The sequence below is a fragment of the Lingula anatina genome, chromosome 5, assembly GCF_051362555.1.
Source record: "Lingula anatina isolate TDL-2025a chromosome 5, LinAna3.0, whole genome shotgun sequence".
In the NCBI taxonomy this organism is placed as follows: Eukaryota; Metazoa; Brachiopoda; class Lingulata; order Lingulida; family Lingulidae; genus Lingula; species Lingula anatina.
In genome coordinates this window covers 22,087,981-22,114,388 of record NC_141771.1, presented here as the reverse complement: position 1 = coordinate 22,114,388, position 26,408 = coordinate 22,087,981, and the positions used below count along the sequence as shown (strand labels likewise).

General features: G+C 37.4%; 3 protein-coding genes across 11 annotated transcripts; 2 read left to right on the top strand and 1 right to left on the bottom strand.

Annotated features, from left to right (window-relative positions):
• Window positions 1–109: 109 nt before the first annotated feature.
• On the bottom strand, window positions 110–9,370 carry LOC106158305 (ferroportin). 7 transcript variants are annotated; one of them, XM_013534222.2, is made up of 11 exons: window positions 9,251–9,370; window positions 8,849–9,035; window positions 8,109–8,176; window positions 7,439–7,595; window positions 6,788–6,866; window positions 5,502–5,665; window positions 4,841–5,095; window positions 4,176–4,330; window positions 3,467–3,665; window positions 2,349–3,098; window positions 110–2,081 (listed from the first exon to the last, which is right to left on the bottom strand). In XM_013534222.2, exons 2-11 carry the CDS (start codon window positions 8,874–8,876, stop codon window positions 1,714–1,716), a joined length of 2,223 nt encoding a protein of 740 aa, XP_013389676.1. In that variant the 5' UTR covers window positions 8,877–9,035; window positions 9,251–9,370; the 3' UTR covers window positions 110–1,713. The 7 variants fall into 7 exon arrangements, with proteins under 7 accessions (XP_013389676.1, XP_086870412.1, XP_013389677.1 ...); XM_087014286.1 differs by having other exon boundaries at window positions 9,192–9,365; XM_013534223.2 differs by having other exon boundaries at window positions 9,222–9,363.
• A 142-nt stretch (window positions 9,371–9,512) lies between these two features.
• LOC106158311 (actin-related protein 2/3 complex subunit 2) lies at window positions 9,513–21,769 on the top strand. 3 transcript variants are annotated; one of them, XM_013534231.2, is made up of 11 exons: window positions 9,515–9,695; window positions 11,399–11,434; window positions 13,386–13,420; window positions 13,764–13,822; window positions 14,066–14,165; window positions 14,452–14,638; window positions 14,920–15,013; window positions 15,461–15,587; window positions 16,021–16,121; window positions 20,339–20,439; window positions 20,749–21,769. In XM_013534231.2, the coding sequence occupies exons 1-11, from the start codon at window positions 9,622–9,624 to the stop codon at window positions 20,768–20,770; spliced, it is 936 nt and encodes a 311-aa protein (XP_013389685.1). In that variant the 5' UTR covers window positions 9,515–9,621; the 3' UTR covers window positions 20,771–21,769. The 3 variants fall into 3 exon arrangements, with proteins under 3 accessions (XP_086870416.1, XP_013389686.1, XP_013389685.1); XM_013534232.2 differs by lacking the exon at window positions 11,399–11,434 and having other exon boundaries at window positions 9,514–9,695; XM_087014290.1 differs by lacking the exons at window positions 11,399–11,434; window positions 20,749–21,769 and having other exon boundaries at window positions 9,513–9,695; window positions 20,339–20,443.
• Window positions 21,770–22,033: 264 nt separating this feature from the next.
• On the top strand, window positions 22,034–24,735 carry LOC106158298 (protein shisa-3 homolog). The gene is made up of 3 exons (XM_013534217.3): window positions 22,034–22,294; window positions 23,270–23,477; window positions 23,798–24,735. The coding sequence occupies exons 1-3, from the start codon at window positions 22,213–22,215 to the stop codon at window positions 23,931–23,933; spliced, it is 426 nt and encodes a 141-aa protein (XP_013389671.2). The 5' UTR covers window positions 22,034–22,212; the 3' UTR covers window positions 23,934–24,735.
• Window positions 24,736–26,408: the final 1,673 nt, after the last annotated feature.

Genomic DNA, 26,408 nt, shown 5'->3' with positions numbered 1-26,408 from the left:
AGAGACAAGCTTGCAGTGGGGGATTGGCCAAGTGGTTCCTGAAAAAGCTTTCTTTTCTTTTATATTCTGACCATGGCTGCAACCTTGGATTTTTTTCAAGAAACAAGTCTTTTTTTTAGTACAATATACTTTATTATTGCAACTTTTATTAAATAAGCAATGTAACAAATTTTACTGAAAAGCAAGGAACACTTGGAAGTTGCCCGAGGCGAGAGAATGTTAGAGAAGAAATTGTGATATGCCTTAATCTAATGGACAGAATTTACATCACAATTATGATTGAACATCTTCCTGACATTGAATACAAGATTATCCATGTTCACAAGGGAGTAGAGTTCAATATTTGAAAGCACACTACAGTCTAAGAAAATTTATCTCTTGGTTGAATGATCAAGATCTAATCGGTGTCGAAGTTGGGTAAAATAACCTCTGTTTTCCTCCCTCCAGTTGCAGAAATGGAATAATCTTTGTAATAACACAACACTATGAAATTAGAAAAATATCAGATAACATGTTCCCTCTTTATCACAATGATCATTTGACATACCATGACTTGATTACAATATTTACTTATCACAATGATCTGAGACTTTCTCTCAACATGCAATCTAAACCACTAACATTAAAACATTGTAAAACAAATGGCTCTAAATTACAAAGAGAGCCGTTAAAACTTAACGATAAAAACTCATTTTCTCAATTCCATGCAAGTAACAAGTCAGATTCCGGTCTTCTATACGGTACAAGGTCCTATCTACTGTCCACAATTGAAAATCACTGCACAAACTCGATCAAACTATTGCTCTACTGTCTCCTGTCTCAGTCAGGGCCTTTGGTTAAACTGTTCATTCCAAAAATACTATGGGAACTAAAATTCCATCATCACATTCTTAACACAAAGAATGTTCTGTATAAATACGTAACAATACTAATACTAGGCAAATGGCTAAAACTATAGTTAATACAGGGGATTTCTTTGGGGGAAAAAGCAAAATTATAGTGTAGTCCACACCTGGGTGTCTGTTATTGTCAGCTGGTAAAGCCATTTCACAATTAAGAAATTGATGCATTGGAAAAGTGCGCTGTCATATGTTTCATTTCTTACCTTCACCAAAAATATAAAGTATTTATCCACAATAAAATGGCCAAAATAAATCAATTATTTAATAATCAATTGTGCCTTTAAAACCTTGTCAAAGATATTGATAATGATAATAATGATATTGGGCCAGCTGAGAGAAGCCAGCTTCTTTAACTTTTTTCCTTTTTTGTAAAACAGATATGACTGTTGTCATGGCAGTGTTCAATAGGTGGCACTCTCTGGCAAGAAAAGCCTCAAATAGGATGCACTTACCCCTAACCTTTGCCTTATTTTTATTCACAATACAACAAATGAAAAACTGACAATACAATATTTTTTTCTCGGATAAAACAGAATTAAAAATGCAGTACAACACCAAGCCTATATATCTTTTAATAAGTGTCCAAGTAAATGCAGTTTGTTGTTAATATCTAAAATGTTACACTGCATTTTTGCAACACAAAGTGGTCACAACTCTTTGAAGAGAAGTAATTGGCAGCCAGAAGCATATTTCTCATTTGAATCTTGTTGCTGTGTGCCTGGCAACTATTAAAATACCAATGGACAGTTCCATATCAACCTTTTTCTCTTTTTCTATCTCCAAATGTTAAACATAGCCATGACACATAACATTATGTCACTACAGTACTTGTACTAGCATTTGGCGTTTCTGCTGTGATGACCGCCAAACTCGTGTGATCCTTCTTCGGCGTCCGAGGACCCGCCCTGCAACACACGCACTTCTCAAAATGGAATAGATGACCGCGAATTTTTCTCGAGTACAGGGCATAAAACACTCCTCCGCAGCAAACAAAGCTAAAGGACAAAATAATCAAGATGGCAAAAGTATCTGGGCGAGGAGCGACAATCACCAGTAAAAATTTGACCATGTCCAGTAACATGTTTAGTGAGCTCTGGACACCGTTGACTACTCCGCGCTCCTGTTCCGCAACGTTCTCCTGGATCAGCTGTGTCACAGACAGGTCTGCCATCCAGAGGCCTGGAGAGAAACAAGTTGTGTTGGTGAAAAATTTTAGAAAACAATCGTCCACATGGCAACTGCAAATGTAAGCTGCAGTAGAACTTAGTCTTACTAGTAATTTTAATGCATTTCACTCAGAATATTTCCGTTTGTTTTTAAGCAACCTGTAATAACCTACTGGTCAAATCATTTACTAAATGTGACACTATACATCTCCTTAAGAAATGTTTCTGTATGGGATTCTGTAGCAGCAAAGATTCTTTCTCAATCCACGTGTGTACTCACCAAACCTGCCAGTGATGATCCCAGCTATGAAGAGAGACACAGATATCAGAGAACCTTTGACTTCAGTCTTACAAGTGTGGGTGGCATTGTCAAAAGTTCCTGCCTCGTTGCTGGCATTTGAAAAGTTATAAGAGGCATCAAAAGGAAGAGCCAGCACGGAGGGTGGCGAGTCATCCACAGACCCCTCGGGGGTGGTTGCTAGAGATACATTATTAGCTTGTCTTTTTACAATCACATGACTGTTTCCATGGACACTAACATCTTGGTTGTCATGGAAACTGATTATATTCTCCATTCTGATTGGCTGAAGCATCCCAGCTGTAGAAAAGTCATCATTTATGAAGTATGAGTATTGATGTTGGGAATCAAAGGGAACTGAGCGACGTCGTCGTCGTCCAAAATCTGTATTGTTTTCTGGTGAAGTTGGTAATACCGGAACAATGCCACTCACAACAATAGGGGGCAGCACTGTGGCATTACCCTGAGGTGGCTTCAGCTCGCACGTCGTTATTGTATACTTTTGGGATGTGTCGTGATAGCCAATAAATGGACTGCCAGGGGTCCAAATGGAGACTACGCACAGCGTCAGGCAAGAGATTTCCAGGCTGAACCCAAACAGGCCCGTGCGCTCAACTCCAATCCGTTTGCGAAGGAAGGTAAATCCCACAGTTCCCAGGATTCCCATCAAGGAGCCAATCGCCATGCAGATTCCCAGAATGGACTCTGTGTAACCTTGTGAGAAGGCATAACCTGGAATACAGGGAAAGTTACTGAGACAGCATAAAAAAATTCCGCACTGAAAGGTGCTTATCATAGTCGATATTATTAAAAGCTTTGATTTTGATTGTGCCATTCATAAAATATTGAAAAATTTTAAAAAATTGTTTATGGTATCATTCCTTGCAAATTGTGGTAAAATTTCAATAAATGAATGACACTGAAAAAAAAGTTAGCAGATACTGCTTATAAATTTAAAATGTGAAAAGAGTGACAGAATTGGTCCAAAAATGGCAATATTGTCCCCATGAAGACCTTGTCACTTACAAGTGAAATTTACACACCCCTCCCCCAAAATAAGTCAAACCCCAGCAGTTGTGTGACAGTCATGTGACACGTACCCACGGTAACGTTATCAAAGCCCAGGACAGTCATGTAGAGAAAGGCCAGCCCGAGTCCTGCTAACATTACAGACTGTCTCATGTAGATGCCCCAGCCTGTGAAAAGAACGATGAACTTGGAGAACATCAACTGGAAACAACTCTTGTCCAGCTCCTCATCTGCAGCTGTGGTGGCTGAGTAAGGGGACTTGTACTCTTCCTGGAATTATAATTGCTATATTCATGATTTCATTTTGGTACTAATACATTTTTATGGTGATTCAAATTATACAATGTTTTACGTATGCATAAGGTAAGAGGGTGGAATTTTACCAGAATTGTATCAAGCAGTATTTTTGTTTTGTTTTGTTTTGTTGCTTTTTTCTGTTCTCAGAAGGGAGACTGGCAAATTTCACTCTTAACAATAAAAATGAGAGATTGTGGATTAGATCATCAGTTATTTAATTTCCCTATGTTTGGTTGTACCTTAGTGAAGAGGAATAAAATGTTGAAATTTCCTAGAATACAATTTCTTTGTTATAGCTTATAATTTTTTCTCTATGGTTTTGGACTGGACATACTTTAGTGATACTTTTTTCTTTTACCATAACTGTTCAGATTTCCAGAAAAGTATTTTTTCTTTTATCATAATTTTTCTTGCTTTGTGAAGGTCTTTTGCTCCTAGTACCCCAACAACCAGTGTCAGAATGGCATTCAGATGTGAACCCACCTCGTCAGCCATCTCCACCTTCTCCTGGTCTTCACTCTTCTCCACTTTGGGCAGCATTTTCTCCTCCGTGGCCTCCTCCTCTGACTTGTTCAGCTCATTATCTGTCTCTAACTCCCCAGCAAGGTCTGGCTCCATCTCTGTGGGCTTTTCTGGCGCTGGAATTAGTAAGGTGTAAAATTCCCCATTAAATCAAACACTTTTAAAAGATTAACAGCAGAAGCATTAAAAGATTAACAGCAGAAGCAGAGCTCAAGCAATGGTGAGCAGTAGCCAACTGATTCAATTCCCAACAACTTGATGTTGACAAAAATTTCATAAAATATGTTCTCTTTCAAGAGCATATTTTCTTATAACTTCTATGGCAATAAAATATCTGTCATGAATTATTATTCAAATTATTTACAAGTTTTCCTCCAGTAATAAGTCCTAGCAATTTTACTATCTCCACAACTTACATCTTCAATCCCAGTAAAATCTTAACAACTATTCAAATTGAAGTAAAATATCTATCTAGAACTACATTTGCATCACATCAGTGACAAATGGAAGAAAAATGTTAAATAGGGAGAATTGAAATTGAGGGGAGAATTGAAAAAAAAAGAGAGGAATGTGGAAAGAAAGAAAGAAAGAAAGCATGAGTGGCAGCAGATAAAGCATTCTCCTACTGGTGAGTTTGTTCTCCACAGCCTCTGGTTCTCCTTTCACTCTCTTCACGGCCAGCTCTGGTACCTTTCTGTACACACTGTACAGCAGCCCGTACTCCAGGAACATGGACACCACATTCCAACATGCGATAAAAATAGCGCCAACGACGTGTGCAGGCAGCGTGCCAGTCTCGGAGTATGTCATTATCTGACCCACCGCTGCTGGAGCCAAGATGGCGGTCGTTAGGTCGATTCTTCTCACTGTGGCATTGAGACCTGAAGTAGTAAAGATGGGATGCGTCAGGTGAAATATTCATTTCATTCACAGTAGGTGTTGTTCTTTTTAAACAGCAACTTGTTAGGGGCATATCCCTTACGAAAATTTCCTATAGGATCCTATAGGAAATCTTATAAGATCCCATAGGGCACATTTCCTATAGGATTTCCTATAGGATCCTATAGGAATTCCTATAATTATCAGAACTAATTAATAGACTTACTTGCCAGCTTGCCCTTGTTACCCTGACACATAACAACTACCCAGTCTCTCTCTACACAGATCTAATTATCAGAACTAATTAATAGACTTACTTGCCAGCTTGCCCTTGTTACCCTGACACATAACAACTACCCAGTCTCTCTCTACACAGATCTAATTATCAGAACTAATTAATAGACTTACTTGCCAGCTTGCCCTTGTTACCCTGACACATGACAACTACCCAGTCTCTCTCCACACAGATCTTGGTGGCTACGCTGGCCAGCGCTGCAATGTCCGCTATGACGATGACCAGAATGGCAAACAGAGTGAACAGTCCGCCCTCCCATGTCTTCATGATGTGAGACCTGGTAGAAATAACAAGGCAGGAAAGCTGTCAAATGTACAGAAAAATAGCAGAAAATAATGATGCACAAAATAGGCTACTGTCGATTCTGATGCAGAAATAAAATAAAATCTCTGTAAATTAAGACAAGCTGGAAACTGCTGATTGAAAATAATAATTGATAAAATAAAATATTACTGGACCTTGGTAAAATAAATCATTTCTAAAGTGATTTAATGTGATGATTTTGTCTTTCAAATGAAAGGTGTATAAAGTTCATGCACTGTAGCTAAAAATGGGTGCAAGTCTTAAGGAATAAAATGCCCTTTTTACCATCTTTACACAAAAGATAATGAGAAACCTAACGAAAAATAAGATTAATAAATTAAGGGGTACATAAAGCAAAATTGATATCTGTACGAAACAATGTTTCATTTCACCTGCTGTCAATAAAATCATAATCAATGAAGTTTAGAAGGTTGCAGTTTCTTAAAGTTTGCCATTTCCAGACAAATGTATGATATCACACAGTTACTCACAAAATTTGAAAGTTATAACAAAATTACACATATTTGTGTATTTCACAGGGATAATTTTTAAATAGATGTTGCTGAGGTTAGTGTTTACGTGCTATATTCAGTTTCTATAATCTCCAGTATGCCAGAGGCCCTGTCCATGCTAAACAATGTCATTTCTGCCCTGGGGATTTCTTTTTTATTCAAATCAAGAAATCCCATCACATGATTTAAGATTATAACTAAAGGTATATGTTGTAAAACTGAAATTTTGGTTTTATGCATAAATCAATGAACTAGTTAGAATCCTTTTACTTGGCATTCGTAGTTACCCACTATCAAAACAATGCAAAATGTACGCTGTTCAAAATTATGTGCAGAGTGCATAAACTCTGATTTTCCTTATTGAAGGTCTGCAATATCAATCATAGCAATGCCAATGGATTGTTGTATTGTCACTTCTTAAGTCTTTTATAAGATCAGTTTTTCTTCAAATGTGCTTTGACACTACTGAATGCGAAGTTTCACTCCTGCCTGTTTAAAATTCTTTATGTAAACGTATAATCTTCACTGGAAGCCCCTTAAACACCAGTTTTTCTACAAATGATCATGGCAGATAAAATACTTACTCTAATGTGAACATGATACATAGTAAGATGGCAGATAAAATAACGGCAGTGTTTTGGATGAAGAGGGAGATGCGCACAGCTGAAACATAAAACAGAGCTAATGTTCACAATGGGAAGAAATAAAGAAAGTTGAAATAAATAATAAACAACTTTGCAAACTATAAATAAATGGTGTTTAATACCCTGAATAAAAAGAAACAATTTCTATAAAGACAGAGAGTGATATCACATCATAATATGAAATTATAAAATAAAAAGCCAACTAACTCAAACTGAAAATTGTTTATGCAAAGTTGCCAGACAAGCAAACAAGGGGCACAAAAGTAAGAGGTTTTGTCGGTCTACAAATCTCTTCATCAAGGGCCTGCTTACAAAGAAAAAACTTCATCCCGAAAACTGATCTTAACTTTTAGACCAAATATTGAAGTCTACCCCAATGAAAAATTGCACCTATTTACAAAAAACATTCAATTTGGTAATGTTTTAGGACAATTCTCCAAATTTCCAGTCAACCTCAATACAGGATACAGGGTTGGATCCAGGACAATTGGAAAGGGGGGGGGGTCTGCAGATGCGAAGACAACCTTGGTAATTAAGTTCTTAGCCAGAAAACCTGACTTTAGTTTTGTAAAACTGGGGCTATGTGTTAACCTCTGAGCCTCATATTCCTGTCTATCCAGTCTCCAATAACAGCTCCAAACAGAAGAATAGATCCTCCTCGTGTAAATCCATACACTGCCACCAGGCGGAGATCCTCTGAAAGCTGGACCAAGAAAAGACCGACTGCAAAACTCCACATGCGATCTCCCTGAAGATGAAAGAGATGAGGTCTTTAAACAATGTATGCACTGAGCAGAATGATTTTATGGATTAAATTATTCTTATAAAAAATTCTACCATCAAATACAATTTGTCTGTCATATATAGTTTACTGTATAGGATTTATTCAAGAAAATTCAAGAAATGGAGGAGAAAAAACTTGGAGCAGAAAATTGTTACATTTATGTTAACTTTCATGATTATCACATTTCATTTTTTAAAACTTCAAAGTTAATATAGTGACTGACAAGATGAAATCACCCTTACTAAATTTAATTAGGAGTCTTGGGCCAATGTTTGGCTTGAGTTAACACGAGATTTCAAATGATTGTTCATGTCATTACTATGATAATCATAAAAGATTATAACAGTGCTAGGGAAAACTGCTACTAGACAGCATACATCTGCAAGAGACTTAGAGTCAAATTAAATTTACAAAGTAAGTTTTTCTTGTGAATCAAATAAAATACTGTTTCATCAGACAGCAGAAATAGGATCTTACCCACGCTGACAGTGTGTGACTAAAGTATACCATGAAAGCTGGACTCTTCAGCCATTCCTTGAAACGACCTACAAGACACCAAGGGTAAAGTTTACAATGATGATAATGGTAAAGATATTGAAATATACAATGGGACACTGTACGTTGCAATACCACTTGTAGAGTGCTGTAGAATGACAAAATATTTAATAGTAGCTAAAGCTACTGAAAATGTGATACTACATACGGAATGAAACTAAAGAAAAATTTTCTATTCTTGAGTTTTGACACAATATTTGAAGATATTATTTTATGCAAAAACAACTAAAAGTTTAGCAAATAACTCTTGTTAAAAGAAGGTATGTTCCAAAACTCCCATGAAATGAACTGTGAATTTTCAATTTTAGGAAAAGAAAGTTAAATGTCAAAATCATGTTCATCAATAGACTTGTGAAGATTCTTTTGATTGATGGTAAGATGAGACATATAAGTAGCTATAGACAAAATAATCTTCACAAGTCTATTACAATAACATAGCTAATGAAACTGTTCAACACTATGTTCATCAAGATATTCTCTTTATGTATACTAATGAGTATTGTAACACATGGGCTGCTAAACAACAACTGCACACCAACTGTTTGGTGCACTGAACCAACTGTATACATCACGCAAGCCTATTTTATCTGACACAATCTGAAAATAATCAATGAAATACTGTTGTCCCTGACCAGGGAGGGAGATTCTTGCTTAGTACTTACTGCATCTGCTTTGACCGTCGCCTGCCATTGTCTGTGATCAAAACAAGCCGACTGTCGCTTTTTCGAACCCTGGATTTTTTCTTCCTTTAACTTGATGGTGTCGTTTTTCGATCTTGCAACAATTGGTGTTTATCTTACGTCACTTCCACCACGCGACACAGAGAGCATTCTTCTCAATACAACTGTTCTAGGAAACAAAATACAGGCTGTTACATCAAGTGAACGTTCTAAGATAAATTAAACGAAGCGCTGACATGGAAGCTCTCAGTTTCCTTTTCCAAACAACCCCGTCTATGACATCGGCGGTTTATTATCAAATTATCTCATTTCACACTGCACCTACCGGTAGATATCCAAGATGAAATACAGCTACCGCATGTTTGCATGCAGTCCGACCTCTACCTAAGAGCCAGAAAGATAAGAAGCTCCAATCTTTTGATTAATATTCCGTGGGCGGCAAACGTAAATCTTCTCGTGACCTTCACCCGTCAATCGTTTCTGTACTCCAAAGCTAAAGAGCATCCAGGTAAATGTTTTCTAAATGACAGTATTTTCACTCTGTTGTTCAAATAATTTTGATTTATTATCAGATTATTTGCCTCAGAACATTCTACATTATCTGATAGATTAATATCACTTCCAACGAAAAACAGCGGAGTGATTCTTCTGCCCTCTATCGAATATTTGCCTCTGAGTCACGACGCCATCTTACTTCCTGAAAGTCCACCCATTTCTTGAATTTTGATTGGGGTCTTAATACGTCTACCAGAAGGATGATTTTACTGGAAATCAATAATAGGGTCGTGGAAGAAACGTTGACACTCAAATTCAAGAATGCATTAAGCGGGTATGTTTTTGTAAAAATATTTTAAATAGTTGCCGGTTCCCTGTCCAGATTTAGTGACCGCCGGCCGATTGAGTCGATGCAGACAGCTCAGTTTAGCTGTAATTCATTGTCGAGTTTTTTTAGTTCTTAGTTTTGTGACATATACCTGCCCTTGAATACAAATAGGTTATTCTCATGCAGTTGTTTCGTATTGATTAAATAGTCAGTCATAACTTCCTGGTTAGTCTATCCAGTTCAACAGGCGGTACGTTACTGGCGTGCGATATGACGGGCATTTAACGCGAAATTCATGCGTCAGCACTCCTTTTGACGATTTTGCTATGTACACTGTGCTAAGGCATGTTAGCAAATGCCTCAAAAGTGTAAAACCAAAACCAGTTTTTGAATGCACCATGGTGAGGAGCTCACAAATTCTTATCTTACCTCTCATCTCCATGCTCAGCTGTCACTTTGATCATTTGTTGAATTTAAAAACCACCTAGTCCACCAAATGCAATAAAAAAGATCAAAATCAGTTGTATCTCTTAAATATTTATTATAGACAGCTTCTAAAACAAAAAATAACCGCCATAGCCTTAGAAGTTCAAAAGAAAATAAAGACAGGCAAAAGTTGCACTCAAACTTATTCTACTAAATGCCATAGGTTACATCTTCCGTAAATCCCACTTGCTCACAAATAATCAATAGGAGTACTCATGCATGAATTTGGTGATAGCAAGCATTCAGTGATTCACTTTCAGAACATAGCTGTGTTTCACAAGAGCTCATAATTATGAATAACCTATGCAAAGACTGCTGAGGATCTTTGCCAACTGAGGATGGTTTTACAAAGACATAAAAATTCTGCTCTTTTTTTTTATTCTGAAATGAATTCTGAGTTTCCAGCCCAAATTGCATAGTTGACTTTACAAAGTTAGTTACTCAAGTTTAGCAGTCTAAGCTTAGTCCAGAAACTTGAATTCCCTTGCCAAACAAACCTATTTCATATACTTCATGTCAATATTTGACCAGATTTTCTGCTATATAAAGGGATAATAACTGTTCGTATGAGATTCATATTTCATAATACACATATTGTAAACAACTTAACTTGCTTGTCATTATCACACTGGAGATTATGGAACGTTGTTTATCCAAGGAAAATGTGTTTTTTGGTCATACGAACAGTTGTTTTCCCTTCAATGTACAGCTGTTAATTGTTAACTTTTTGATAAAAAGGTTTTAGAAAAATTGCCATTGATGGTTACTTTAACAATGGCATTGACTCTTTCACTTTCTGTACTCTGAAATGATGCATCCTTTAACAGTTTGAAAGTATATAGTGAACTTAGTGTCTTACTGAACCTAGAGGTTTGGTGAAATAAAGCTTGCTTCAGATTTCTGTTAATGCCTTAAATGTTTAAGATGTTTTGAAGTTCATCTTTCTTCTTGTCTGATAAAAATGAATGGTCGAACTGTACTGTTCTTTTTCCACAGAAACCCACAGCATGTAAAGGGTATTTGAGATCATTTCTTGAACCCAGATTTATATAATGTCAATATTTGAAGCAAGCTACTTTTATATTCTTCTGAAAAATATATATTTTACTTTTACTTTCTCAATATTTTAGTTCATCATTCTATCAGTATTTATACAAGTCCATAGTTTAAAGCATAATCAGAAGGGTAAAAACATCTTTAGTATTGTTCTATTATTGTTGCAGTCTCTACTCCCAAAACAGTACAAATGATAAGAAAAGGTATTTATGTGTTGTAGTGTGTTGATGTGATGCCATTTTGTGATTGCTGGGGTTTTTAGTGCACTTCTACCATCACCATCACCCTGAGTGTCATTGTTTGCTTTTTTTTTTTTTTTTTTTAACAGATCATAAGTTTTTTATGTTCATTTTACTGAAATAAGGCAGTTGATTAAGGTGACCAACAAAAATCTTTTGAAGCAGAAAAAATTTAAAAGATAAAATAGACACAAAGAAACTGAATTAAATTGCCACAAAAAATTGACTTACTTAGGGCATAACTTTTAACTCCAAAATTGTTTGTAAAAATTAAATCCAGTATTTAATTGGTTGTTTGTTTTACCAGATCAAAGTCTCATAGTCATCAGAGAATTTCTAAATTGTTAGCAAGATATAACCTAGGTTAAGAGTGAAGTCTTATTTTAGAGTTGTGTGAGATTCAGGGTGATAAGTTGCCTGTGTATTATGCATGTAGCTGACCTCTCTGCCCCCCCCCCCCCCCCCCCCCCCAAATCCTCTGCCTCCATACTCCATCTCTGCACAGTATACTTAGTTGTTGCATTAATGTTGTTGTTGTGTGATGTCAATATTTAATATTAGTAGGCTGAACAGTACATTATAACAGCTTGTAAACTTACATATTAAGCATGTTTTTAGTTTTATGTGCTTGTTTTACTTAGTATGTTTTAAGCAGATCTTGTAAAATTAAAGATCTCATTTATTTATTTATTTATTTATTTTTGTAAAAATAGTATCTCAGCTTGTTACAGAAATTTACATAAAAAATGGCCAAAATTGAGAAAATAAAATGGCATATCAGTGTAAAATTTAACCCTGCAGTCTGATTACAATGTTGGGATGTCTGTCATAGACAAGACAAAGAATTGTTAAGATAGATTATGATATATTGTTATCAAGTGTTATCAAAATACAATTTGTGAAGTTGACAAAGGTAGATTTCTTATGTGACACCTTTTTCGGAGTTGTGAATTAAAAATGTGCGTATAGATTAAGTTTTTTCTCTGAAAATGATGATAATGGTAATCTAATTAAAACATTTATATTTAGGCAAATCTCTGGATGAGAGTTTTTAGCTTTCTTGGATTTTAGTTTGTACTGCAATTGTCACATGTTACAGATTTGGTTTTCTTAATTTGCAACATATATCAATTTTTGTATTAATACTCGCCATAATAGTAAGTTTTCATATGGATAAATACCAGAACCTTTCTGTTTTTCACATTTAAAATGATTAATTCTCGATATGTTGAAATTTTTTTTATTTGTACCCAGCAGTAAATATCCCTAGCCTAGCAGGCAAAGAGAATGTGGTACAAAAAAAAAAGAAATAAAATTTTGCTGTGCATGTTTGTGTTCTACTAACCACTGGCACTGCTGTTTCCCCGTGTCACTGAGTGCACTTGTCTTGTAACATGGTTTGAAACGTTTCATTTTACCTCTCCGTGATTGGAACTTTAGCTTTCAGCGCTTATCATTGATGATAAAGGCTGTTCCCCATTTTGTTAGCTTAATCAGTTGTTAGAAATCAGTGACTGTGTATTTACTTAGTGTGGTATCAAATGGCCCTTATTTGAATCCTGTTTTTTAAAAAAGTGTCTTTTAGATGAGGAAGTATATGTCAGAATCAGATTTTCAGAAGTTAATTTATGTGTACTTGTTTATGAATTTGGTTAGTTTTACTTAGATTCTAGACTTTTGCATTTAAGTGGTGGAAATCTGTGGACCAGAAAGAATGACTGCATTTTCTATTGAATTTTGTTAACCTGATGCTTTTTACCATCAAATCAAAGATTGCTGTGTTAATGGAAAATTAAACTTGTGCAAAATGCTGTCATTGATTATTAGCAGGTCAGAACAAACTCTAGAGTTCTGTTAGACAGTGAAATATCAAGTGATATGAGAATAACTTTAAGACAATTTTCATCTTTTACAGGGGAAAACCAGAAAGTGTTGATATCACTGTAGCAGGTGAGGGAATTTTTTTAATTGTAGTTTTATAATAGTATAAAAGCATTTGTAGTTACTAGTAAGGGGATTAAGTGACCACAGGCATAGTGACTTTCAAAATATCAAAGAAAATTCGACCAGAGAGAGAGAGAGAGAGAGAGAGATTTTGAAAAGAACTAGTACCAGCCAGTGATGTTGATTTTGGAGGTGTGCAAGTCTGTGATCATTTCTTATGTCCTGTGCGACCAGTTTGTTTTTTATTAATGATTATTAAACAACTGCAGCCATGCTTGTCTAATTTCAATTTTTTTGTTTTGTCTCTGATTAAAATATTAATGGTTTGTATACCATGTGTACATTTTAGATTTTGACGGTGTCATTTACCATATATCCAACCCAGATGGAGACAAATTTAAAGTTAGAGTAAGTATTGAGAAATATGCCTTTCATTGGATAATTATTCTGATGTCTTCTTGATTTGAGTGAATATTTAGAATATGTAAAATTTAATTTTTAAAAGAGTGATTTACAATTATTGCCATCATTTTAGTAGGGCAAAGAATTGCCCTTAGAAGGCGGTGTTTGACATCATAATGATATGATTTGATTGCTGAGAAAATCTTCTAAAAAATAAAATGTAGAAAAAGTGGTGCATTTCTCTTCCAGGTCAGCATCTCTCTCAAGTTCTACAAAGATCTCCAGGAGCACGGAGCAGATGATTTGATCAAGCGAGAGTACAGTGCATTCCTCACCACGCCAGAAGAAGGTAAAACTATACGCTTACGATAGCTCTAGGGCTCATCCGCTTTGAAACTAGTGATCTCTGTAGATCAGTTCATTTTCACATGCTGAATGTAGTCAGATTTCCACACTTCTTCTTGTTTTCGATTCTCTCTACAATCAATGGCTTTTCTGTGTTCCACTTCGCACCAAGACTCACTCTTACACTCTTACGGGTACCTGCTTGTAAATTCTGAGGATATATTTCCCTTTCAGTCTCTAAAGAAAAATGCTGAAATGTAATTTTAATAAAGTCATATTTATATTTTCAGGCTACAATGTATCATTAGTCTACGATTTAGAAAATGTTCCCTCTGATTGGCCAGAAGTTGTCAAGAAGGCAGGGCTTCTGAAACGTAACTGCTTTGCATCTGTATTTGAAAAATACTTTGAAATTCAAGAAAAAGGGGAGGGAGGACGAAAGCGAGCTGTGATCAATTACAGAGATGAGGAAACCATGTAAGTTTCGGAGATAAATAATGAAAGCTGTTTAAAAATTGCATTAGATCTTATTAAAGCAAATGACTCACCACTTGTTAACGTTTTTTAATATTAAAATACAGAGTTGAGATATTTCAGAAAAATCATGAAATGTTCTTAATATTCACCACGTTGACTGAAAAATGTATATAAAGTAAACAAGAGCTAGTTAGATATTTTTACCAAATTATTTATTTACTCCAAGACAGTGAGTAATTTAGGGCAGTTAATGTTAAAAGTTTGTCCTATTATTTCACCAGGTATGTGGATGCAAAGAAGGATCGTGTGACAGTGATCTTTAGCACGGTGTTCAAAGACGATGACGACATCATCATTGGAAAGGTGTTTATGCAGGTAAGTCAGGAGTTTGTCTTCGGTCATTTCACCTGCAGATCTGTGAAAATGTAGTCTTGCTTTGAAACAGCAAATCAGTCATTATGTTGTTATCACAGTTATATTAAAAAAAGATTCAAATTACAACTTGGGAGTTATTATCACTCCATTATTAGTGTATGATATTATCTGTTTTTCTAAGTCCATAATGTATTTCATTTGGGTGATTTTCTATGCTGAATTAATCTGTTATGGAAGAAAGCACATCTGATTACTGTAGCAATCTATGTAATTTGCATTATATCAAATAAACAAAAAGGTTTGTTCTCTTTTTTTTTCCATAGTCACAAATATTAACTATAAGGCTTCAGCCAAAACTTGAAATGACACTATTCATTTTAAGTTTATTCATTTATGCCTCACTTCTTAGAACATCCAAAACATTCTGCCATTTGTTTATCTTCCCAGGAATTCAAGGAAGGTCGGCGTCGCTACCAGCAGGCCCCCCAGGTGCTGTTCAGTCACCGGGAGCCTCCGCTGGAACTCCAGGGGACAGACGCCAAGACCGGCGACAACATCGGATACATCACATTTGGTGAGCTCTCTTCATTCTCAGAGTAACCAGACTGCTCTTTGTAGTTAGTCAATTTCCAACAAGTTATTCTTAGGTCCTTAAACTTATGCACTAATTCTTTAAGAATGTTTTACGTTGTGTAGGTGATCCATCGAATATCTTTACTTGATAACTGTTTAGAGCAACTTCTCTGCTGTCTTGATCCCACCTGATGTCCAGGTGGAAGTGAATCAGATGGTAGAATAACTCAGCCTGCTACTAGTTGTTGTCACTGTCTTCTTTTTCAAAGAATGCCTACCCAATAGAAAACATTATTTATGCAACTTCTCAGAAATCACAAGGACTTGTTCTTTCCTAGTTAAGTATTGGCATCGTAAAGGTCAAAGCTCGACCTTACCTAATTGACTTTGGGGTCAGTCAGTGCATTTTCATTCTGTTCGTGTTTTGTTTTCAGTCCTGTTTCCGCGCCACACGAGTCCTGCAGCCCGTGACAACACCATCAACCTGATCCATACACTTAGGGACTACCTACACTATCACATTAAGTGCTCCAAGGTAAGATATACACTTAAGGACTACCTACACTATCACATTAAGTGCTCCAAGGTAAGACGTAGACTTAGGGACTATCTACACTATCACATTAAGTGCTCCAAGGTAAGACGTAGACTTAGGGACTACCTACACTATCACATTAAGTGCTCCAAGGTAAGACATATACTAAGGGACTACCTACACTATCACATTAAGTGCTCCAAGGTAAGATGTAGACTTAGGGACTACCTACACTATCACATTAAGTGCTCCAAGGTAAGACGTAGACTTAGGGACTACCTACACCATCACATTAAGTGCTCCAAGGTAAGACGTAGACTTAGGGACTAACTACACTATCACATTAAGTGCTCCAAGGTAAGATATACACTTAAGGACTACCTACACTATCACATTAAGTGCTCCAAGGTAAGACGTAGACTTAGGGACTATCTACACTATCACATTAAGTGCTCCAAGGTAAGACGTAGACTTAGGGACTACCTACACTATCACATTAAGTGCTCCAAGGTAAGACATATACTAAGGGACTACCTACACTATCACATTAAGTGCTCCAAGGTAAGACGTAGACTAAGGGACTACCTACACTATCACATTAAGTGCTCCAAGGTAAGACGTAGACTTAGGGACTACCTACACTATCACATTAAGTGCTCCAAGGTAAGACGTAGACTTAGGGACTACCTACACTATCACATTAAGTGCTCCAAGGTAAGACGTAGACTTAGGGACTACCTACACCATCACATTAAGTGCTCCAAGGTAAGACGTAGACTTAGGGACTAACTACACTATCACATTAAGTGCTCCAAGGTAAGACGTACACTTAGGGACTACCTACACTATCACATTAAGTGCTCCAAGGTAAGACGTACACTTAGGGACTACCTACACTATCACATTAAGTGCTCCAAGGTAAGACGTACACTTAGGGACTACCTACACTATCACATTAAGTGCTCCAAGGTAAGATACACACTTAGGGACTACCTACACTATCACATTAAGTGCTCCAAGGTAAGATACACACTTAGGGACTATCTACACTATCACATTAAGTGCTCCAAGGTAAGACGTACACTTAGGGACTACCTACACTATCACATTAAGTGCTCCAAGGTAAGACGTACACTTAGGGACTACCTACACTATCACATTAAGTGCTCCAAGGTAAGACGTACACTTAGGGACTACCTACACTATCACATTAAGTGCTCCAAGGTAAGATACACACTTAGGGACTATCTACACTATCACATTAAGTGCTCCAAGGTAAGACGTACACTTAGGGACTACCTACACTATCACATTAAGTGCTCCAAGGTAAGACGTACACTTAGGGACTACCTACACTATCACATTAAGTGCTCCAAGGTAAGACGTACACTTAGGGACTACCTACACTATCACATTAAGTGCTCCAAGGTGAGACGTACACTTAGGGACTACCTACACTATCACATTAAGTGCTCCAAGGTAAGATACACACTTAGGGACTACCTACACTATCACATTAAGTGCTCCAAGGTAAGACGTACACTTAGGGACTACCTACGCTATCACATTAAGTGCTCCAAGGTGAGACGTACACTTAGGGACTACCTACATTATCACATTAAGTGCTCCAAGGTGAGACGTACACTTAGGGACTACCTACATTATCACATTAAGTGCTCCAAGGTAAGACATAGACTAAGGGACTACCTACATTATCACATTAAGTGCTCCAAGGTAAGACGTACACTTAGGGAATACCTACACTATCACATTAATGCTCCAAGGTAAGATACACACTTAGGGACTATCTACACTATCACATTAAGTGCTCCAAGGTAAGACGTAGACTTAGGGACTACCTACACTATCACATTAAGTGCTCCAAGGTAAGACGTAGACTTAGGGACTACCTACACTATCACATTAAGTGCTCCAAGGTAAGATGTAGACTTAGGGACTACCTACACTATCACATTAAGTGCTCCAAGGTAAGACGTAGACTTAGGGACTACCTACACCATCACATTAAGTGCTCCAAGGTAAGACGTAGACTTAGGGACTAACTACACTATCACATTAAGTGCTCCAAGGTAAGATATACACTTAAGGACTACCTACACTATCACATTAAGTGCTCCAAGGTAAGACGTAGACTTAGGGACTATCTACACTATCACATTAAGTGCTCCAAGGTAAGACGTAGACTTAGGGACTACCTACACTATCACATTAAGTGCTCCAAGGTAAGACATATACTAAGGGACTACCTACACTATCACATTAAGTGCTCCAAGGTAAGACGTAGACTAAGGGACTACCTACACTATCACATTAAGTGCTCCAAGGTAAGACGTAGACTTAGGGACTACCTACACTATCACATTAAGTGCTCCAAGGTAAGACGTAGACTTAGGGACTACCTACACTATCACATTAAGTGCTCCAAGGTAAGACGTAGACTTAGGGACTACCTACACCATCACATTAAGTGCTCCAAGGTAAGACGTAGACTTAGGGACTAACTACACTATCACATTAAGTGCTCCAAGGTAAGACGTACACTTAGGGACTACCTACACTATCACATTAAGTGCTCCAAGGTAAGACGTACACTTAGGGACTACCTACACTATCACATTAAGTGCTCCAAGGTAAGACGTACACTTAGGGACTACCTACACTATCACATTAAGTGCTCCAAGGTAAGACGTACACTTAGGGACTACCTACACTATCACATTAAGTGCTCCAAGGTGAGACGTACACTTAGGGACTACCTACACTATCACATTAAGTGCTCCAAGGTAAGATACACACTTAGGGACTACCTACACTATCACATTAAGTGCTCCAAGGTAAGACGTACACTTAGGGACTACCTACGCTATCACATTAAGTGCTCCAAGGTGAGACGTACACTTAGGGACTACCTACATTATCACATTAAGTGCTCCAAGGTGAGACGTACACTTAGGGACTACCTACATTATCACATTAAGTGCTCCAAGGTAAGACATAGACTAAGGGACTACCTACATTATCACATTAAGTGCTCCAAGGTAAGACGTACACTTAGGGAATACCTACACTATCACATTAATGCTCCAAGGTAAGATACACACTTAGGGACTATCTACACTATCACATTAAGTGCTCCAAGGTAAGACGTAGACTTAGGGACTACCTACACTATCACATTAAGTGCTCCAAGGTAAGACGTAGACTTAGGGACTACCTACACTATCACATTAAGTGCTCCAAGGTAAGACGTACACTTAGGGACTACCTACACTATCACATTAAGTGCTCCAAGGTAAGACGTACACTTAGGGACTACCTACACTATCACATTAAGTGCTCCAAGGTAAGACGTAGACTAAGGGACTACCTACACTATAACATTAAGTGCTCCAAGGTAAGACGTACACTTAGGGACTACCTACACTATCACATTAAGTGCTCCAAGGTAAGACGTACACTTAGGGACTACCTACACTATCACGTTAAGTGCTCCAAGGTAAGACGTAGACTTAGGGACTACCTACACTATCACGTTAAGTGCTCCAAGGTAAGACGTACACTTAGGGACTACCTACACTATCACATTAAGTGCTCCAAGGTAAGACGTAGACTTAGGGACTACCTACACTATCACATTAAGTGCTCCAAGGTAAGACGTAGACTTAGGGACTACCTACACTATCACATTAAGTGCTCCAAGGTAAGACGTAGACTTAGGGACTACCTACACTATCACATTAAGTGCTCCAAGGTAAGACGTAGACTTAGGGACTACCTACACTATCACATTAAGTGCTCCAAGGTAAGACATATACTTAGGGACTACCTACACTATCACATTAAGTGCTCCAAGGTAAGACCTGAACCATACATTTATCTCGAACCGAGTGGAATAGATTATAAAAAATCACATGGGTAGGTGTCAGATCTGTCGTTTCATGTGTTGTGTTGTAGGTTACTTAAGTGCTATAAAAAGAATTTGATTTGAAATTTTTATTATGAAATTCATTGCTGATTTTATAGAATCTCTCCTTTCTGTCAGCTAAAAAGTTGGTGGATTTGATGTATATTGTTTTGAAATAAAAAATTAATATATATAATTAATCTGAAGGTTATGATATGTAAGGGGAAGGCTTTTAATCTTCATACTGTTCTCATATAAAAGGTAAAATAATGTACACCTCCGTCATCTCCAGGCATATATTCACTCTCGGATGCGTGCAAAGACGTCAGATTTCCTCAAAGTTCTCAACAGAGCCAGACCCGAGCCAAAAACAAAAGAAAGGAGGACGATAACGTAAGGAGTTTGAAATAAGGGCACTGAGAAGATTAAGACTAAAAATGTGTCAAGATAAAGATTTTTTTTAATGAATACAAAATGTGAACAGAAACTGATGTCAGTCTGTAAAGGAAAAACATAAGAAATGGCACGAAAAAGTTATACTAGTCTTAAGTATTTTCTCTGGATAATTTAGCTTTATAATGAGGGTAGGGTACGTCATACCACCTGTCATGAAATCCCCCATTTCCAAGTGTATTTCATTATGTGACATTGTTTTGTTCAGTTACAAACTAAATTAATTCAAAATGTTCATTATTTTTTCAGGGGCAGAGTTCTCCGGCAGTGATAGAAGATGACAGATCTTATTAAAAATAAACATTTCTAAAGATTTCCAAACCCCCTCTACATACAGATACACAGATGATTGGAATATAAAAACCCCAGGAGACTTAATAACCACCTTGAAATAACAGAATAACTGAGAAGAAACTTTTGAAGAGATGAAGGCAGTGATGTTAAGACTTGACTGGATGTGGATGGAACGCTAGAGGAGGGGGAGGGGGTCATTATTGCGTTGGTTGAACAACTTGATGGTTACGTTTAAGATGATTCAAAATCCCAAGGATCAAATTTGGGGTGGATATTATATATGAAACAAGTTCTCTTAAGAATTGACTACAATTTTATACATATTATAGTGATTATTACGATAATTCTAGCTGAATGATATTCTGTACCAAAGTTAATTAGAGTTCATATGTTTCCTGTTTCCATGGTAAACAACAAATGTTTATTTGACTGGAAGTATACACTTTGCTCCTTTAGTTTCCTCAGGTATTCTTGAGAATTCGGGAACCTTGGAATAAGGGCAGAGATAGTTGGAACTGGCAGCGTCCGAAGATTTCTGCTCTGTGATGGCCTTTTTGCAAAATTTAAGAAAATTGGCAAGCTAAAACTGACACATGCAGATTTGTCAACCAGAACTTGAAATAAAAATAATTTTGGTCTTGAAGAAAAAGGAAAATGCATTGAAGTATTTTAAGCTTTGATAAGAGAAAATTTTTTGAGAATTGTCATGACAATGCCATGGGATTTTCATTGTGGGTTGGGGAGGGAGGGGGTTTAAAGATTGTCAAATGCCAGTGGTAATTATATTTAATACAGTAATACACTTAAAAATTGACATTTTATTCACATTGCTTGTTAAATCTTAATAAATCTGCATTAGATAAACATTCACTTATTTCAACCCCTTGTCAGTTGTCTTATATGACATTATTATTATTATGTTTGTATTATAGGGGAGTAAAAAATAAATACTGAAAGTAAAGTTAACAAATTTTAACTTCAGCTGTGTTGAGTCAGTTTCAAGATTTTGTAGAGAGTTTAGTCATTTTTTCATTCTTTCCTCTCTCTCTCTCTCAAATCTTTTTAGTTTGTCTGCCGCAATTCCAGATTTAAACAAATTAATTCCTAGATTTAAACGTGTCTATCATAATCATAGTTAAGTGCTAATATTTTTAGAAAAAGTATTATTTTACGAGGGGCCACCGTGTGGCGCTGTGACATAACAGCCCACGGCCATGACATATAAATAGGCCTATTGTCAACAATGAGTCTGTCAAAGGATCAGATTAACAGTGGCAGGTAAACTAGGTCATGTTTGCGCGGGATCTGGCCCACCTGAAGTACACACCTGAGGCTCAAAACGAGGCTCTTATGGTCAGTTTCACTTGCTGAATTAATGTCGCTGTACCCAAGGAACGCTTCACGTTGACCTACCAGACCATGGTGCTCCCCAGGGACGTGAAGCCGGCGTCTTTGCTGGACTGGTGTATTGTTGTCGTGCTTCTGGGAACGTTTAGCTCAGGTATATGCAGTAGCAGCTTCATTAAGCTACATACAAACAACACAGATAAGGCCAATATTGGGTTGATGTTGCCCAGCCCGGAAGTTAATGGCATATTTTCCTGGGGCATCAGAGTCTGCGTCGGTATTTTGTGATTATCGTTATGTTTGCATCTGTTGAGTCCGGTGAAATGTACAGAGCCGAGACGTAATGCAATAGTATATAATGGTTAATCGGTATTAGAAAATGAATGAAATGCAATTAGAACTCTGCTTGTAGACGGTTAAGTTTAAGTTAAAATATGATCGTCGCGATAACGTCAAGTCACGCACCATCATGGTGTAGCGTAGGTGCATGTGCCTGCAACTAATTCATCTGTCTACCTTATAATAGTTAACATTACTGAAAGAATCTGTCTGACCTTGAACAATAAACGCGTGACAGGTAACGATAGACCTGCGTTATAGTCACGCTTAGCTGTCACCTTGACCCGTAAATGAAACTAAAACACAAAAGAAATTCTTAAGCTTAAAATGCTTAAGAATACCCCTATAGCCTACCATAATGTCAAAAGTGGTTAACAGTCACTGTTTTTATGTGGGTAATTTTAGGATAAAAAGTATAAAACTACCAAAGTAAATTTGATGTTTTCTTTTTTTTTTTTTTTTTTTTTTTTTTTGTTTTTGTTTTTTTGCCAGTTGACGTGCTGTCATTGTATACTGCTCAGCTTCCTACCTGAGCGTATGACTGACGTGCTTCAAAAAAAAGGGCGTGGCTTAACCCCCGCCGTTTACACCAATGCACAATGCACAAAGAAAGTAATTCATTAGTTCATTCATTCAACCAACTTTTCATCTGTTAATTTATGAACAAATTCTCTCTCTTCCTCTGTCTCTCTCTCTCTCACACACACACACACACACACACACACTGCAGTTCTCCCTCTCGCACACACATATTTTCATTCGTCCAGTCATTCTTTCCTTGATCCCACAGCCACCGGCCAAGTATTCGACCCCAGTCGGGACTGTTACGATTACACTGACGTCAACAAGGTGGACCTGGTGGGGGACAGGTGCTCTGAGGACCAGCACTGTTGTGGTACGTGTTTCCTCAGGTACTGCTGTACTTCTCCTAACTACGGCATGAACTGGCAGCAACAGTGTCTCAACAACAGATTAGCCATGTCATATCCTACAAAGGGGTGAGGTTATTATTATTATTATTATTCTTATTCTTATTATTATTATTATTATTATTATTATTATTATTATTATTATAACTTGAGTTACAATTTCCTTGGGAAAAAATTTGACTGCAAATGTTCTTACGCGTACAAAGCAAGGATGTTAGGTTGAAAAATTCGTGTATTAGACTAAACGTGAAGCAACGGTTGAGAAAAAAGATTAGAAATTCGCCTACAGTATCCAGTAAAACAATTGTATATATTTAATGCACTGTATCCATATCTGACTTCACCATGAAGACAGGTAAGATAACTACAGTGTGTTTAGTTTTTCCCAGTCCGTACTACCTCCAGCCGTCAGTGCTGGCCGGGGTGATAGCGGCGTCTGTGGTCGGCGGCATCATCCTCATCACCGGCGTTGTCATCGTAGTGATGTGGAGAAATCAAGTGGCTTGCTTCGACAGGGAACGATGATAGACCTTTCTTTGGAGACACTGGGAGACAGGGTGCAATTTTGTGATAAAACTTTTTTATTTTATCTTTGGACTTGCTCCCGATAACTCGGCTGTCTCCGAAGTCAAACACACTATTACTCAAGGCAATGGCAGTGGAGCATACCAGAAAATCATACTCGGGGTGGATGGAGAGAGAGTTATTTTATTTTTATGTAATGTTGGGCAAGTCTGGGTGCCCTTTGTGGGCAAAACTACCTGGGATTATTTTAACCAAATAACCAATTTATTTTACACAATAAAAATAGCCCCTATCTGATTATTTCTCCACCCCTCAAGTAAACCGGTAGACTAACATTTTGAGATGATTTGCTTTTGACACATCACGAGACAAGGCCCCCTGAGATTTTCACGAAGAAAAAGTTCCCAATTATATTTCGTCCAGTGGCATGGGTAAAGATGTTTCTAATCTTATATCATAAGAAACCTTTATTTCACTAGAAGTTAGAAGTTGTTTTATCACTTATAATAACATACAAGAGTATTTCAGACGGGTCTTATATCGACTCATTGAGCTGATTTAAAGTATATTGCAAGAGAGAAATGGTGCTTAATTGTTAAAACACATTCACTTGTGATACGTATACGTGATGAATGTCCACAGGGATAGTGACAGTATTATCTTTTCATTTTGTATATTTCAATGTCAATCATAGCCATCGTGTACTTTGCAAATGTTGCATACGAACAAAGCTTACAAAGACTTTGCAACTAATACTCGCAAAAATGAGAAAATAAACGAACGTGAAATATCGTAGCCATAACCCATGATATTGTTAAGTCAGTTTTCTAGGGGTAAGAAACTGTAGTTGCCGGTGTAACAGCAATGGAAGTCCGCTAGGAACCGTAGTCCGCTCCCTTTTACTTTGTACAGGGGGACATTTGTCCCATATATTAACCTCGATACTCCAACTAACCCTAACCTGTACTTATCATATGGGGCCCCGGACGTCCATTCCTATGACTTCTATTCCTGTTACACCTGGAATGTTACCTAAGAAAGCAATGCAATAGTGAGAAGCTAGGGCAACATTGGCCAATTCGAAATGTTGTCCAATACACCGTAATACGACACACTTTTACAGAAAGCAACCAGGTGTATATCCACAAACACACACACACACACTCACAAACACACACACACACAAAAAAAAAACACACACACACACTCACACAAAAACACACTCACACTCACAAAAACACACACACACACACACACAAAACACCCACACACTCAGACACACACACACACACACTCTCTCGCAAACACACACACACACACACACACACAAAAGCCACCTCGCACAATTTGTTGTCTGGGTCCATGTTACTTTATTTTAGCGTCTAACAACGCACACTTTGTAGTCACATGGCGCAAACGTGGACGTGTTCAGACCCTCGACTTCACTGGGCGGGTTCTCTCCCTCTGGTACCTTGAAGGTGAAATTCTGAAGCAACGTGGTGAAGAAAATGAACGATCGATTCCATTTCAGCCAGTCCCTTACCCAGGCAAATACGAGGCCCTGAAATACAAATTAACGATGGGCAGATGAAAATATGGAACGAAATTAATCATTTTGAATGGCATGTTGCGTCTGGGATGTGGCAAATTGTGTTCCAGAAAGTTTTATTAGAAATATAAATATCTATATATACATAATATATGATACAAAAAATACAGCAGTATAGTGCAAACGCATATTTCATGTGGGTATTATGAAATTGCAAAATGGACACAAATAAACAAGCCCATATCTCTTGCCACTAACAGCATTGCAAAAAGCAAAAACATCGTTACAGGGCAATATTTTAATATTTAATATTTTAATATTTAAAAAAACATCGTAAAACAAAGAACATATTGCTAAATTGGATGTATGAAATTACCGGACTAAGACTGTCCATACACTTTACAGTGTTTTCTAAACATAGCATTTAGAAGCATACTGTATGGCTAAGGACACCTGTGACGGCCCGATATGTCCGAGAGGCCAGATATGTCCTACGATCTGCCTGTCGGACACATCTGGCTCTTTTTTGTCGGACATATCTGGCTTGTCGGACATATCTGGCTCTTTTTTGTCGGACATATCTGGCTTGTCGGACACATCTGGCTCTTTTTTGTCGAACATATCTGGCTTGTCGGACACATCTGGCTCTTTTTTGTCGGACATATCTGGCTTGTCGGACACATCTGGCTCTTTTTTGTCGGACATATCTGGCTTGTCGGACACATCTGGCTCTTTTTTGTCGGACATATCTGGCTTGTCGGACACATCTGGCTCTTTTTTGTCGGACATATCTGGCTTGTCGGACACATCTGGCTCTTTTTTTGTCGAACATATCTGGCTTGTTGGACACATCTGGATCTTTTTTTGTCGGACATATCTGGCTTGTTGGACACATCTGGCTCTTTTTTGCCGATACCTCTAATAAA